Source organism: Barbus barbus (genome assembly GCF_936440315.1).
Source record: "Barbus barbus genome assembly, chromosome: 26".
Classification (NCBI taxonomy): Eukaryota; Metazoa; Chordata; class Actinopteri; order Cypriniformes; family Cyprinidae; genus Barbus; species Barbus barbus.
Genome location: NC_136754.1, coordinates 27511125 through 27524019, shown reverse-complemented (window position 1 = coordinate 27524019; position 12895 = coordinate 27511125). Strand labels below are relative to the sequence as shown.

The window sequence follows — 12895 nt, the reverse complement described above, 5'->3', positions numbered from 1 at the left end:
ACATAACATTTAGAAGTAGCCTATTATTAAAATAATAGTTCAGGTATCACATGCCATTGCGACATGCATATTTTACAGTCTCTTTCAGCTTTGGGGATTTTTTGCACATTTTAGCATCCTGCTAGAGGAAATAACTGAATAGTGGCACGTCTCTCCAACAACCAGCACAATTTGAGAAATCAGTTTGGTACAAATGTTATGGGATGACTTGTTGAAGTTTAATACCGAGCACCTACGTTTTGCACAAATCCCTAATCATAAGTATAAGTAGGGCTGGGCGATATGGCCAAAAAAATTCACAATTTTTTTCATATCAGTCGATATCGATAAATGTCAAATCTTTATTTCTTTCATGTTTAAAGCCCGAATTTTGCTCCATTTGTTAATTTTCCTTAACAAAATAAATCTAGAAAAATGCATTTCTTTGTTTCTGCATGCTCGATCGAGTCATATTGTTTCAAATCAAGAAACAGGTTTGGGTTGCCTGATAATATTAATAATAATATCCCTTTTTTATGTCTCTTAGAAATGCACATTTGATAGTAGCTTGAGTTGGATGCAGAGGTAAATTTTTGTTCATTTTTAAAATCAGTAAAAATTGTACCAACCTCAGTTTTGTATGGTTAAATTTATTCTGTAAGTTTTTTTTTTTTTTATAATTAAGCTTATGATCTCCCATAGTAGCATACATTTAAATCATGATAAACACAATTAAAACCACACACATAGCACCTCAATACCATGGTAAAAATATAACTACATGGTTTTTAGGTAGCCTGTTTGTATGAAAAACAGTAGTCTAAAAACGTTCTGTATAAATGCACACATGCTATAGCTTAATCACGAATACATACTATAATACTTGTAATAGCACTTGCACGTTGTTGCTCTAGTGTTGGTTTTGATTGCTTCATTTGTAAGTCGCTTTGGATAAAAGTGTCTGCTAAATGACTAAATAAATATAATTATATACCATTACTCCTGTAATAAAATTCAATGCGAATATCCCACGTTTCTGCCACAATACCATGGTGCAGTGAGTGTTACTACAGTAAATCCATGGTAAATGATGGCGATGTGTAGATTGAAAAGCCTTCTGACTGTCTTGTTGCACGCAGTGTTTCTCCTGTTTGGCTCTAAACTAGTCATTTGTTCATTGCTGAATTCAAGCGCTGCACACTGGATCTCACAGCGATGTTTAGTGCTCGTGTGACCGAGTAGACGCATCTGCTCTAGTGAGTTCGTGCCATTCGGTAGTTTGAACTGTGATCCGAGCGGATAAATGGCCCGTGTAAATGAGGCGCTCTGTTTCGTTCCGCTTTTGGTGCATAAACATTATATCGAACATTTATCGAACACTTCATATAGTTTTATCGAGGAAAATTATATCGCGATAATTATCATTATTGAATTATCGCCCTGCCCTAAGTATAAGCATTGCTAATAATGATGCTTTCTTTAACAAGAACCAGTAACTAGTTTTCTTTGCAAATTGACCCTATTTTTTAGTGTCTGTTGTAGTTCCATTGAAGCCCTATGCGATTAGACTGCAGTGGATGAGATGAATACAGGAGGTGGTTGACTGCAGCTGCGGTTTCAATGTGGTCTATTATAGACCACAACTAGATCTCGGCTCACTAGGAGATCTTAGTCACAGGTGACTCACACCTCTAATTGTCCACATTGTGTACATTCCGAGATGACAGTTTCCCCAATTTCTCTCTTATTAACACACAGCACATGTGCTCTGCATATTTCCCTATAAATCAAAAAGGTTACTTGTTTGCATTCGAAACAGCCAAACCAAAGATCCTGGGTCTTTCTACACTTTTGTTTTGCAGGCTGCTGTTGACATTGTGCAAATCCAGCCGTTGGCCATATGTCATTTGGGATACTTAAAAACCCAAACATATTGGCCTGAAACTGAAAGGCTGGTTTCCTGGAAACAATTAGCACTGTTCAGAAAAAACAAACATTTCATGGATTGAAAATTAATTTGAGGCAAAGGTACGCATTCAGAGGCCATTCAGGCTTGTCAGTCTCATTAGCCGAGGCTGTGACGTTCCTTTTGAGGGGTTCGACATTTACACTGACCTGGAAATCTCACCTTTGGGTTAAAAGAACCAGTTGCCTTTTTGATAAATGCATCATCTGTTTGTTCACAATGAAAATACGCATTTGCTGGACCAACTTGAAAATTACAGTGTTTTGGTGTCATTTGAGCCCAAGAAGCTACAGTTTGGAGATTTCTGCCTTTTCTTATTAAGGTAGACAGTAGCTTTGCTTGTATTGTAAAATGAGGAAATTAATTTATTAATAAATAATATTTAAAACTGTTTATTTAAATAATGTAAAGCAATAAAATAATGCATTAATAAATCAGAAAGTGGAGATGAATAGACATCTTTAATACGGAATAATGTTTGAAATGTTAGTTAAATGTCACATGCTTTTTTGAAATTCATTTTAAAGCAATTGTCATGCAGTTTAAATGTTGCATTAAAACGGTTTGTCATTTTTGTTACATTCGACTAAATTATTCAACAAAAATTAAATAAATAGACCCACTTTATATTAAATGCACAAACATTGAAATTATTATTTTGATACTGTGCACTTATTGTGTACATTGTACTTTAAAATACCTGCATGTAATTCATTTATATAGTTACAAATGACACATTTCACCCTGACCCTTAACCAACCCTTAAAGGGATAGTTCACCTCAAAATGAAAATGAAATCATCATTTACTCACCCTTGTGGTGGTCTAATGCCTGTTGCCTTTCTTTCTTTTTCGGACCACAAAACGTGATCCTAACCTTAACCGTGTCCCACCTTAATAGCAGCAAAAGTGCTTTGCAATTCAGCATGAACACAATAAGTACACTGTACCTATAAAATCTTTTTCACAAGTACATAGTAGTTAACGGGATAGTTCATCCACATATAAAAATTCTGTCATAATTTCTCACCCTCATGTTGTTCCAAACCCGTAAGACCTTCTTTCATCTTCTGAGCACAAATTAAAATACTTTTTATGAAATCTGAGAGCTTTCTGGCCCTGCACAGAGACGGCAACACAACTGAAAAGTTGCTTGCATTTTTCAGTCAGTAAATTGATCATTTGTTTTTATTTTGAAGTGGTTTGCATGTCTGAGACTTTCCTAAAGGGACTTTAAACTTGCTCCAACTCTCCCAACGGAGTATCTGAGAGCAATTAACGATCCGGGCCTTTAATGCTGTATGTGTTTGAGAACTTGCTGATGTCCAAGTGAAATCATGATTGGTAACACAAATAAATGATGTCAAGTTTGTTTTTAAAAACATTTATTTTCCTCAATGTAGATAAAACGGACCACATCAATATAAAATATATTTTTTAAATTACACTAATCACTGTACAAATTCGTCTTTAAATAGGTGAATACAGCAGGTGAAACGGGTTTAATCTTATCAGTTTTGTTGAAAATGTCTGTATTGGTGCAGCTGTAATGAACATGGATGTATCTCTCCTTCTGTGTCTCTCGTCAGTCACTAAAGGGCAGCAGGAGGAGACGGCGGACGCCTCTGCCGTGGCAGTTTCAGAAGAGGGGGAGGAAGAGGAGCAGTCGTCATCCCCTCTTCCTGCGAGCCCTGAGACGGGGGCGGCACAAACATCATCAGGCTCTGGAGAAGCTAAAAGCAGGTCAGAGCAGCATCCTCTTGCCAGGCTGAGTCACCGCCGGCGTGGGAAGCGTGCCCATGCGGACGTGTGTGTGTGTCAGTGTGAACGTTTGTGAATGGCTTCGTGTTTTAAGCCTTTTTGACTGTATTGCAAACGATCAATGCCTGTGTTGGCACACATGTGTGCCGAAGTATGTGAGTATGTTGGCTACCGTTCTGTCTTAACATGGGGGATGGGCACTTGTTCAGCTTACTAAAAGAGCAGTCTGGGTAAAGACGACTGCAGTGCAGGAACCCAGGAAGAAGTGCTAACGTGGCGCAGCCCTCCGGCTCAGAGAGTTCACTGTGTTTCTCAGAGATCAGTAAGGTGCTGCTACGTGAGGCCAGCTGCGGTATGCATCCTGTGTGCAGTATGCAGATTTTCTGTTTACATTCCCCATGTGTGCTGTATAGGTACAGTATTGTATCCCAAAATGCAATGTGCTCAATTTGACCTTACATTTATAGTGTGACGTATGACACAGAAATAATATTGATGATTTTTGACATTAGTGACTGTAGGTGAAAATGTTAAAAATCGCATGATACTTCTGTGTCCTTCATTGTTTAGAATAGAACAGCACTTACTGTTATGAGTAGTATACACTGCATTCAGTAAGGATACAAACAGTGGTATGTTGACTACTATTTTTTGCATATTAAATGAAACCGTAAGCATTGTGTACGATAAATATTTAAACAGAAGTATGCTACATTGTGTTTGCAATTGCATCAGGGTTATTATAGTTAACTAAAACAAAAACATAAACATTTACGGTACTTAAAATAAAATAATAATAAATTAAAATATAAAAAACCTCAAATGTATTTTATTAATTTAAATAGTTTTTTTAAAAAACTGAAATAAACATTAGACATGTTAAAAAACTAATACAAATATCAAAAACACCTAAAAATTCAAAATGAAAGGAAAACAATATTAATAAAATCTATAATTGTATCTCAATGATAGGTAAAATAACTAATAACTAATAAAATGGTTCACATGACCTCAAATTGCATGTCAAACTTTTTATGGTCATAGCACAGGTGCAATTAGAAATTTACTAGTTCACTGTATTACATTTGTCAAATGTATATAGTTCCTGATTAAATAAACTAAATATTATAAAAACTATATAAGAAATGTCTCTTTAATTTTATTTATTTATTTAGACATTTATGCCACACGTGTGTGTGGGTGTATATGTATACAAAAGCAAAAGAATATCTTAAAAACATATCTTGTTTTTTTCCCTTATCTGAAAAGAACTGTTGGTATCAAATAATAGAAACATAATCTAGAAAAAGAGAGCTGAAAATACTTATACTTAACTTATCACAATAGAAATGAATTGCAAGGTCAGATGCATTGCATAGCTTATCCTGCTGTTGCATACTTCACATTTTAGCAATTGTGATTGGCAGTCCAGGTATTCCATTCATACTGTGCACTACATACTATATACAGCAGAAATGGTAAGAGTAAGATTTTAGTATGCTATTTCAAACTATCATTTTTGTAACTCGTTTGATCGGACCGTCAAAAAAAGGATTTGGATTAAAATCCAAAAATGCATATTAAATGCAACCACATTTAATTGCAGATGGCAAAAATGTAGCATACTACAGTTTGAAACATTTTAGTGCACAAATACACACCACATTTCCTTTTATTAAACGCAAAACGTGTTATGCCGTATACCAGTACATAGCCTTTATTGCTTGAAATCTTTTTCTTGGGTTTGTCTCTGGGTTTGTAGGCATGTTCATGCACCGTGTCTGTTTGTTTATGCTCTCAGCTGAATGTGTCTCAATGTTGATGTTAAACTACAAATTTAAGGTTCCCCTGCCACACGTGCACAAACACACAAACCCCTGTCCAAACAGTCAGCTCACCACGACTGCGGCTGTCCCAGACTCCAGTCCATGAAAGGCTGTTAACAGACTGAACGATTAAAGGCTCTTTGGGACGGTCTGTACTGCCCATGAGGGCCAATGATGTGGGGACCCGTTTTATATCTGATCAATATTTCCTTAAACTGTGATGACAGCCTCACTGATAAATATTGGAGGATTCGCTGCAGTGGTCAAATGTTAAAATTGTTGTTTTCAAATTGAGGGAGATTTTGTCTGTCGTGAAGATCTGATGGTTGCGTTAGAAAGTTGTAAAGTAGGAGTTACTCATAATATTGCCTTTCACGGTTGAATCTGTTGTGTCTAAATGTTTTGTTGCTATATTTAAATAAGTTGGCGTGAAGCCGTCTCCTCACTCTTCCAGTGAGGAGTTCTAGTTTAATTGTTTTTCCCATTTTCAGGGAGTGTGAAAATAAAAGACAAAGCATGTGTGAATTCTAACACTCCCACATATTTAGTAGTAGTATAAACTTTCTTGCTTTCACCTCCTTTGAGTGTAGCGTGTAGAGATTTACACTCAGGTAGTTTTTTCTTTGGAGCTTTTGTTCTCTTGCAGTGTATTTCAAATATATTGTACAATAGTAAAGATTCCAATTAATTGATTTCATCGATATCCTTCTTAAAATGTGTTTTTAGAAAGCCGCAGGTTATAAAATGTTTCTGTTTATGCATTTTACAAAAATAATTATTTTAAAAATGGCTCGCAAAAGGATTTAAAGGAACAGTTCGCTGAAAAAGTCAATTCTGTCATTTACACACCCTTGTGTCATTCCAAATCCAAGACTTTTATTCATTGTTGAAATACAGGTGTAGATATTTCCAGTAAAATAAAATAAAAAATATTGGGTGAATGGCCTTTTTGCCTTGAAGGGCACTTTGGGAAGGAGAAGTCATTTGTAGAACAAGTGAATCCCTTCACGAAGGGCCCTTCCAGAAATACATACAGGATGTAATTACAAAACGCATATTTATTTGCAACAACTATATTAACAGTAATAGGATATTTATGTTGTAAGAACAGCAAATGGGATGATGGACGCGGCTGCATTGTCCTGGTAACTTTCCAGGAGAAGGTAATGAGGAAATTACGTTTCACTGCTCTCTTTGCCAAGTGTGTTCTTAGGGGTTTGGAATGACATGAAGGTGAGTAATTGATGAGAGGATTTGTGTTTTGTATGAATTTGGAATAACTTGTGAAAGATTTACTGAATGGGTTTGTGTGAATAACATTAAAAATGGTTGCCTGTGGGGAAAAAAGGTTGATCATTACAGTGTTTCCCACAGATTCTATTGGTGGCAGCGTATATGCAAATTCATTCTCTGCCGCAGGAGGTGCTTTTAGAGCAGGAGCGCGGTAACTGCTGTACACAAAGCAGTGCTCTGCTCACAAATGCTGCTTTATCAGATATTACATGCAAGATGAAATGAAAATGATATCCAAAATTTTCTGAAGACAGTCGGTTTCCTTCAGAAATACAGTGATATAAAAACAACCGCACCGGGTTTTGATTTTGAAACGTGCAGTGCTCATGTTTATTCAATAAAGCTTTTTGGAAAATCTTTTTGTGGCTGTCAGTTTTGATATTGTGGCGGACACCACAAATAAATTAATGTACGGGAAACACTGCCCTAAGATATTATTTTATTAATTAAATGTAATTAAATAATTTAATTAAAATGATCAATTTAATTAAATTTAATAATGTTTATTAGTTTTAACAAATAAGTTTTTGCTCAAAAATAACCCAAATTAAAAACAATTTGTTTATAATTTCTGCAGAGAAGAGACTTGGTGTTTCAAAACAAAGGGAAATATATCGGTATCGGTTATTGGCTAAAATTATTTGAAAAATATCAGAATATTAGATATCGACAGAAATCTAATATTGTGCGTCCCTAGTAAGGACGCATTTTCTCAGAGTTTCAATTAACAGCGAGAAGAATTTGACTTGATTTTAAGGAAAATTTAATATTTTCCTTCCAAAGTTGTTTCTATCATACATTTAAAAGTGTGAGCTGCTGTTATGTATAGCTTAAAATCTGCAAATGGGTAATTATTTCCTCATTAGCATTTTTAAGTTGCCATCCACCCCCAGTATTTTTGACCATTTTCACGAAAGTATAATGGCCCTCAGAATATTTTGCAGAATGAATATCTGAACAAACTATACCAAAACAAAGAACAGAGTATCTGCTTTTAAACAAAATAAACTGTTTTATTCTAGCTTGATGCAAAATAGAGAGGGGGAAAAAATTTATTGCATTATTTTACATATGCATCTGCTTGCATATATGACCGCTTTTTTGTTTTGATCTAGACGTTCAATACTCTTTCAGAAGGTGTGTAATAGCGCTTCCTACCGAGTTAAATGTAACCAATAATCTTTTACTGGAAAATTAAACAACTTTTTTTTTTTTAATGCGTATACTTGCTGGACCCCTGCTTTTCATAAAAACTACCATCTGTTGTGCATGTTAAGACCATGTTGGACCACCTGGACCTAATTCAACTCAGTCGGTCTACACAGCATGAGGCAAGGGATTGTTGTGTGTTTGTTTTCACTGAAACATAGCTAAACGACAACATCCCGGACTCCGCCATTCAGCAGCACGGGCTAACCAGCTTCCGAGCGGATAGAGATTCATCACTATCTGGTAAGACCCGCGGAGGTGGCTTGTGTGTGTATATCAACAAAGACTGGTGTAACAATGCTGCGGTATTATCAAAGCACTGTTCATCGCTGGTGGAGTTTATGGTTGTGAAGTGTCGACCGTTCTACCTGCCGCGGGAGTTCACGGCCATTGTTATTGTGGCGATTTACATTCCCCCATGTGCAAACGCTGAGGACGCGCTTCGTGAACTGTACAGCGCCATCAGCGAACAACAAACAAATAACCCTGATGGCTTTTTCATCATAGCCGGTGACTTCAACCACACAAACCTAAAGACAGTTTTACCAAAGTTCTACCAACATGTGAACTTTGCAACAAGGGGAAACAACACACTGGACTTTGTTTATACAACAGAGAAAAATGCATACAAAGCTGAACCCCACCCCCACCTTGGGTACTCGGACCACATCTCTGTTATGCTAATACCAACATACAGACCACTTCTCAAACTCGCCAAACCGGTTCAAAAGCAGATCACCGTATGGCCAGACAATGCCACCTCAGCACTGCAGGACTGCTTCCAGACTGGAACATGTTTAAAGAGGCAGCCTCCTACAACAACCACACAGACCTGCAGGAGTACACTGAAACTGTGACTGCTTGCATCAAAAAGTGCACTGATGATGTGACAGTCACCAAGACCATTACCACATGTGCCAACCAGAAGCCATGGATGACAGCAAAGGTTCGTGGGCTGCTAAAGACCAGAGAAGAAGCATTCAGATCAGGAGACAGAGCAGCCCTCAAAACAGCAAGAACCAATCTGTCTCAAGGCATCAAGAAGTTAAAACAACAATATGCTAAAAAAAATCAACAACAACTTCACAGACAGTAAAGACACTCGGACCCTGTGGCAAGCCATTCAGACCATCTCTGACTACAAGTCCCCGCCACAGGCCAGTGATGATGACACATCACTCACATCACATCAGTGATGACCAGATGCACTCAACCACTTCTACTCACGATTTGAGATACAGTACGACACACCTGCACAGAAACTACTCACATCTCCAAACGACCAGGTACTCTGTCTCTCTCCAGCCGACGTAAGGAAGACCCTGTCCCGGATTAACCCATGAAAGGCTGCGGGCCCTGACAACATACCTGGACGTGTACTGAGAGACTCTGCTGCACAGCTGACGGATGTCCTAACAGACATCTTCAACACCTCGCTGAGCCAGGCAGTCGTCCCCACGTGTCTCAAATCCACCTCCATAATTCCAGTACCAAAGAAGTCACCCGTGTCCTGTCTGAATTACTATCGTCCCATAGCACTGACCACAAGGCTGTGTGCTCAGCCCGCTGCTCTTCACGCTACTGACTCACAACTGCACTGCCAAGTCCAGCTCCAACCACATCATCAAGTTTGCTGATGACACAATTGTGGTAGGCCTCATCAGTAACAACGATGATATGCTCTACAGAGAGGAAGTGGCACAGCTGGCGAAATGGTGTGGTGCTAACAACCTGTCCCTCAATGTGAGTAAGACAAAAGAGGTTGTGATGGACTTCAGGAGAAACTCTGTTGACCTCCCCAAAGTTTTTGACAGACGTGATCATGTTTATAATGTTAACTATGTTTGAATTTTGAGTAATTTTAAAACACGCTGGAGACATTTTTAATGTTTTTTGCATCGTTCATTATACTTATTTAATGGATATTTTGTGAATTACATGTTACTCAGACACTGACATGTTTGCCTGGTCAAAAATGTTGCACTGTCACAAATTCATTGACTTTTGAGAATCAAGTTGTTGTTGTTGTTTTTTAAAATCCAGGAATGTGATGCACAAAGTTGTTTTATTGTCTCTTATAACAAAACTATTATATTGAAACCCCTGCAAATGCATATCCTGTTATTACATGTTATTATTTCTTCTTAGCAGATTTTGACTCCTCTTGTTTATGTTATACACTGAGTTTAAATAGCTATTATTTTATTGCAATTGTTGCAGTTTTGCATCAGTTGATTTCTGAGGGTTGAAGGAACGTTCAGCATTCAACCGAAACATTAGAGAACTGTAATATATGCCATCTTGTTTCACTGGCTGACCGCGTTCCTCTCGTCTCCTCACAGCGAACAGCTCTGTGCCTTCTGTTACTGTGGTGGTCGAAGCCTGTTGGGCCAGGGGGATCTGAAGCCATTCAGGGTCACGCCCGGATACGACCCTCCACTCCCACAATCCTCCGCAGAGGAGGGCCACGACTGTGATGACAAGAGTGGGGCTGCCAGCCAATCAGGGAGGCGCAGGGGCCCAGAGAGGTAAGCTGATTGGCTGAGGCGAGCGTGGCTGTCGTGTGATATCAGCTGTGATGTAGCGTAATATTTAAATGAGCTCAGCAAAAAAGGGGCTTTTTGTGCGTGTGTGTGCGCTCTCTGTGACGGTGTTTGTAAGGGCTCTTCTGCACGGTAGGCCTGTTACAGGCAGCGGGGCGCTGATATCTGACGTCACTGCTTGAATCATCCTCATCTGGATGAGATTTCAGGCAGAGACTGTTTGAATACGGATCATTCCAGTTGAAAATTGCACGCAGTGCTCTAGTATGTGTGTGTTTTTGCTTAATATCCTGGAGACAGACTCATGTGAAGCAAACACAGGATTTGTCCTAAAGTGACCCTCTGCTTCTTCTCAGCAAATGGCAGTGCTTATTTGTCCCACATACTTTAATCTAAAGCATATTTCAGCGGTTCAGTGTCTCCTAAAGCTATGATATGATTGTAGTTTACTTCTGTTAGTATTAGTAGTATACCGCTCTTCACAATTTTACATTTGGTAGGATATATTGTAATATTGGGAAATATTATTAACATTTAAAATAGTCTCTAAAATAATATTTATATATTTTAAAATGTATTTATTGCTGTGATCAAATCTGAAATTTCAGCACCATTACTCCAGTCTTCAGTGTCACATGATCCTTCAGAAATCATTCTAATATGCTGATTTGCTGCTCAACAAACATTTATTATTATTATCAGTGTTGAAAACAGTGGTGCTGCTTAATGTTTTTGTGAAAACCGTGATTAATTTTTTTTTCTCAGGATTTTTTATAAATAAAGTTCAAAATAGCAGCATTTATTTTAAATTAATTATTTAATTAATTGAATTATTTTAAATAATTGTAATAATTTAAAATAAATCTTTATTTTCATGTTAATTTAATGCATCCTTGCTGAATAAAAGTATTAATTTCTTTAAAATAAATTCCTGCGGACACCAAACTTTTGAATGGTGTCAAATGTATACTGACATTTATCTTTTATTTATTTTGTGATGATATGTGCTGGTTGACTGCATGTTATAAATTGAATATTTAAAGGACTGTAAAAGCTATATGTTGTATATAGCAGTCAAACATTTGAAATAAATGATTTTTAATAATGTTTTTGAAAGTTGTCTCTCTTGCTCACCAAGGCTGCATTAATTTGATCAAAATACATTAAAAACAGTAATATTGTGAAATACTATTCTAATTTAAATTTGCAAATAACTTTTTTAAAATGTATTTTATTTAAGCTGAATTTTCAGCATCATTACTACAGTCTTGAGTCACATCAACCTTATGTAGGTGAAATAAATATGAATCATTATTGGCATTGTATGTTGTCCTCTAAATTATTGTATAATCTAGCCCCTATTTTGTGTGTATGTTTAATCAATAAACAAATGCCACGTTTGAGCTGCATTTAATGTCATAGTGCTACAGCGATATCATTTACGCCTTAAATAACCCGGCGTTATGGGGATAGATGTAAATCCTGAGGCCTGCTCTTCATTCACAAAGGTGTGAATACGCACATGGCTGTTGGCTGTTTGCTTTTCATATGTGGCTCTCTGCGAGGTTCTCCCCGAGCTGATCATTATCCTGCAGCTATTGGGAGTCACAGAGCAAGATGTGAGACGCCGGCCCCAGCGTGCGCTCAGCCCAACAAAGGGCCCTCTCCCTGCTCTCTTGCACAGCTGCCTAATTTGTCTTGGCTCTTTGGAGCCAATCAGGCGTCTCCCAGGGGCCCGTGTGACGTAATGTGCTGCCAGTCTGATGTTGGCGGTTCGCCAGTCCTGCTGAGCTTTGTCATCTGTGGGCCACACTATCGAGCAGCAGGTCTGAATGTGGAGTACTGAGACGTGACTATGGAAAAGGGCAATTTTAAGGGAATCTCTGGATTGGTTCATTTGCAGCAGCATGATAGAAAATTAATGTTGATTTACAATATTGGTTAGAAAGTATGGCATTTCATGTAATTGTCAAGAACTACTTTTTTTTTTTAATGGAGCCTATTTTTTTAAAGGGCTTTTTTTTTTTAAATGACATCCTTTTTGGCAATTAACTGCCTTTTTTTTTTTTTTTTTTTTTTCAGTTGACCCTGTACTTTCTTTTGGGAAGTAGTCATTTTTATTATTAACCTTATGATAAATAGTTTGTCCCAAAATCGAAAGAAATGTCTATTAAAAAATGAAACCTATCTTTTTTTATTTCCATTTTTTATTATTATTTCCATTAATAAAACAGACAGTTAACTTTTCTTTTGTCTCCCACTCTTATATATATACACACACACACACATAAATATATATATATATATATATATATATAT

At 37.2% G+C, this 12895-nt stretch overlaps 2 protein-coding genes across 2 annotated transcripts in view; both read left to right on the top strand.

Annotated features, from left to right (window-relative positions):
- The window catches only part of LOC306846144 (tyrosine-protein kinase JAK1-like), an 830156-nt gene that overhangs the window by 191802 nt on the left and 625459 nt on the right, over positions 1–12895 (top strand). The window lies entirely within an intron of this gene.
- Positions 1–12895, top strand: part of LOC306845908 (histone-lysine N-methyltransferase 2C-like) — a 112985-nt gene that overhangs the window by 20670 nt on the left and 79420 nt on the right. The window contains exons 4-5 of the mRNA XM_079378922.1: positions 3534–3687; positions 10376–10561. Coding sequence (XP_079235048.1) covers positions 3534–3687; positions 10376–10561 — 340 coding nt within the window. The remainder of the gene's footprint in view (positions 1–3533; positions 3688–10375; positions 10562–12895) is intronic.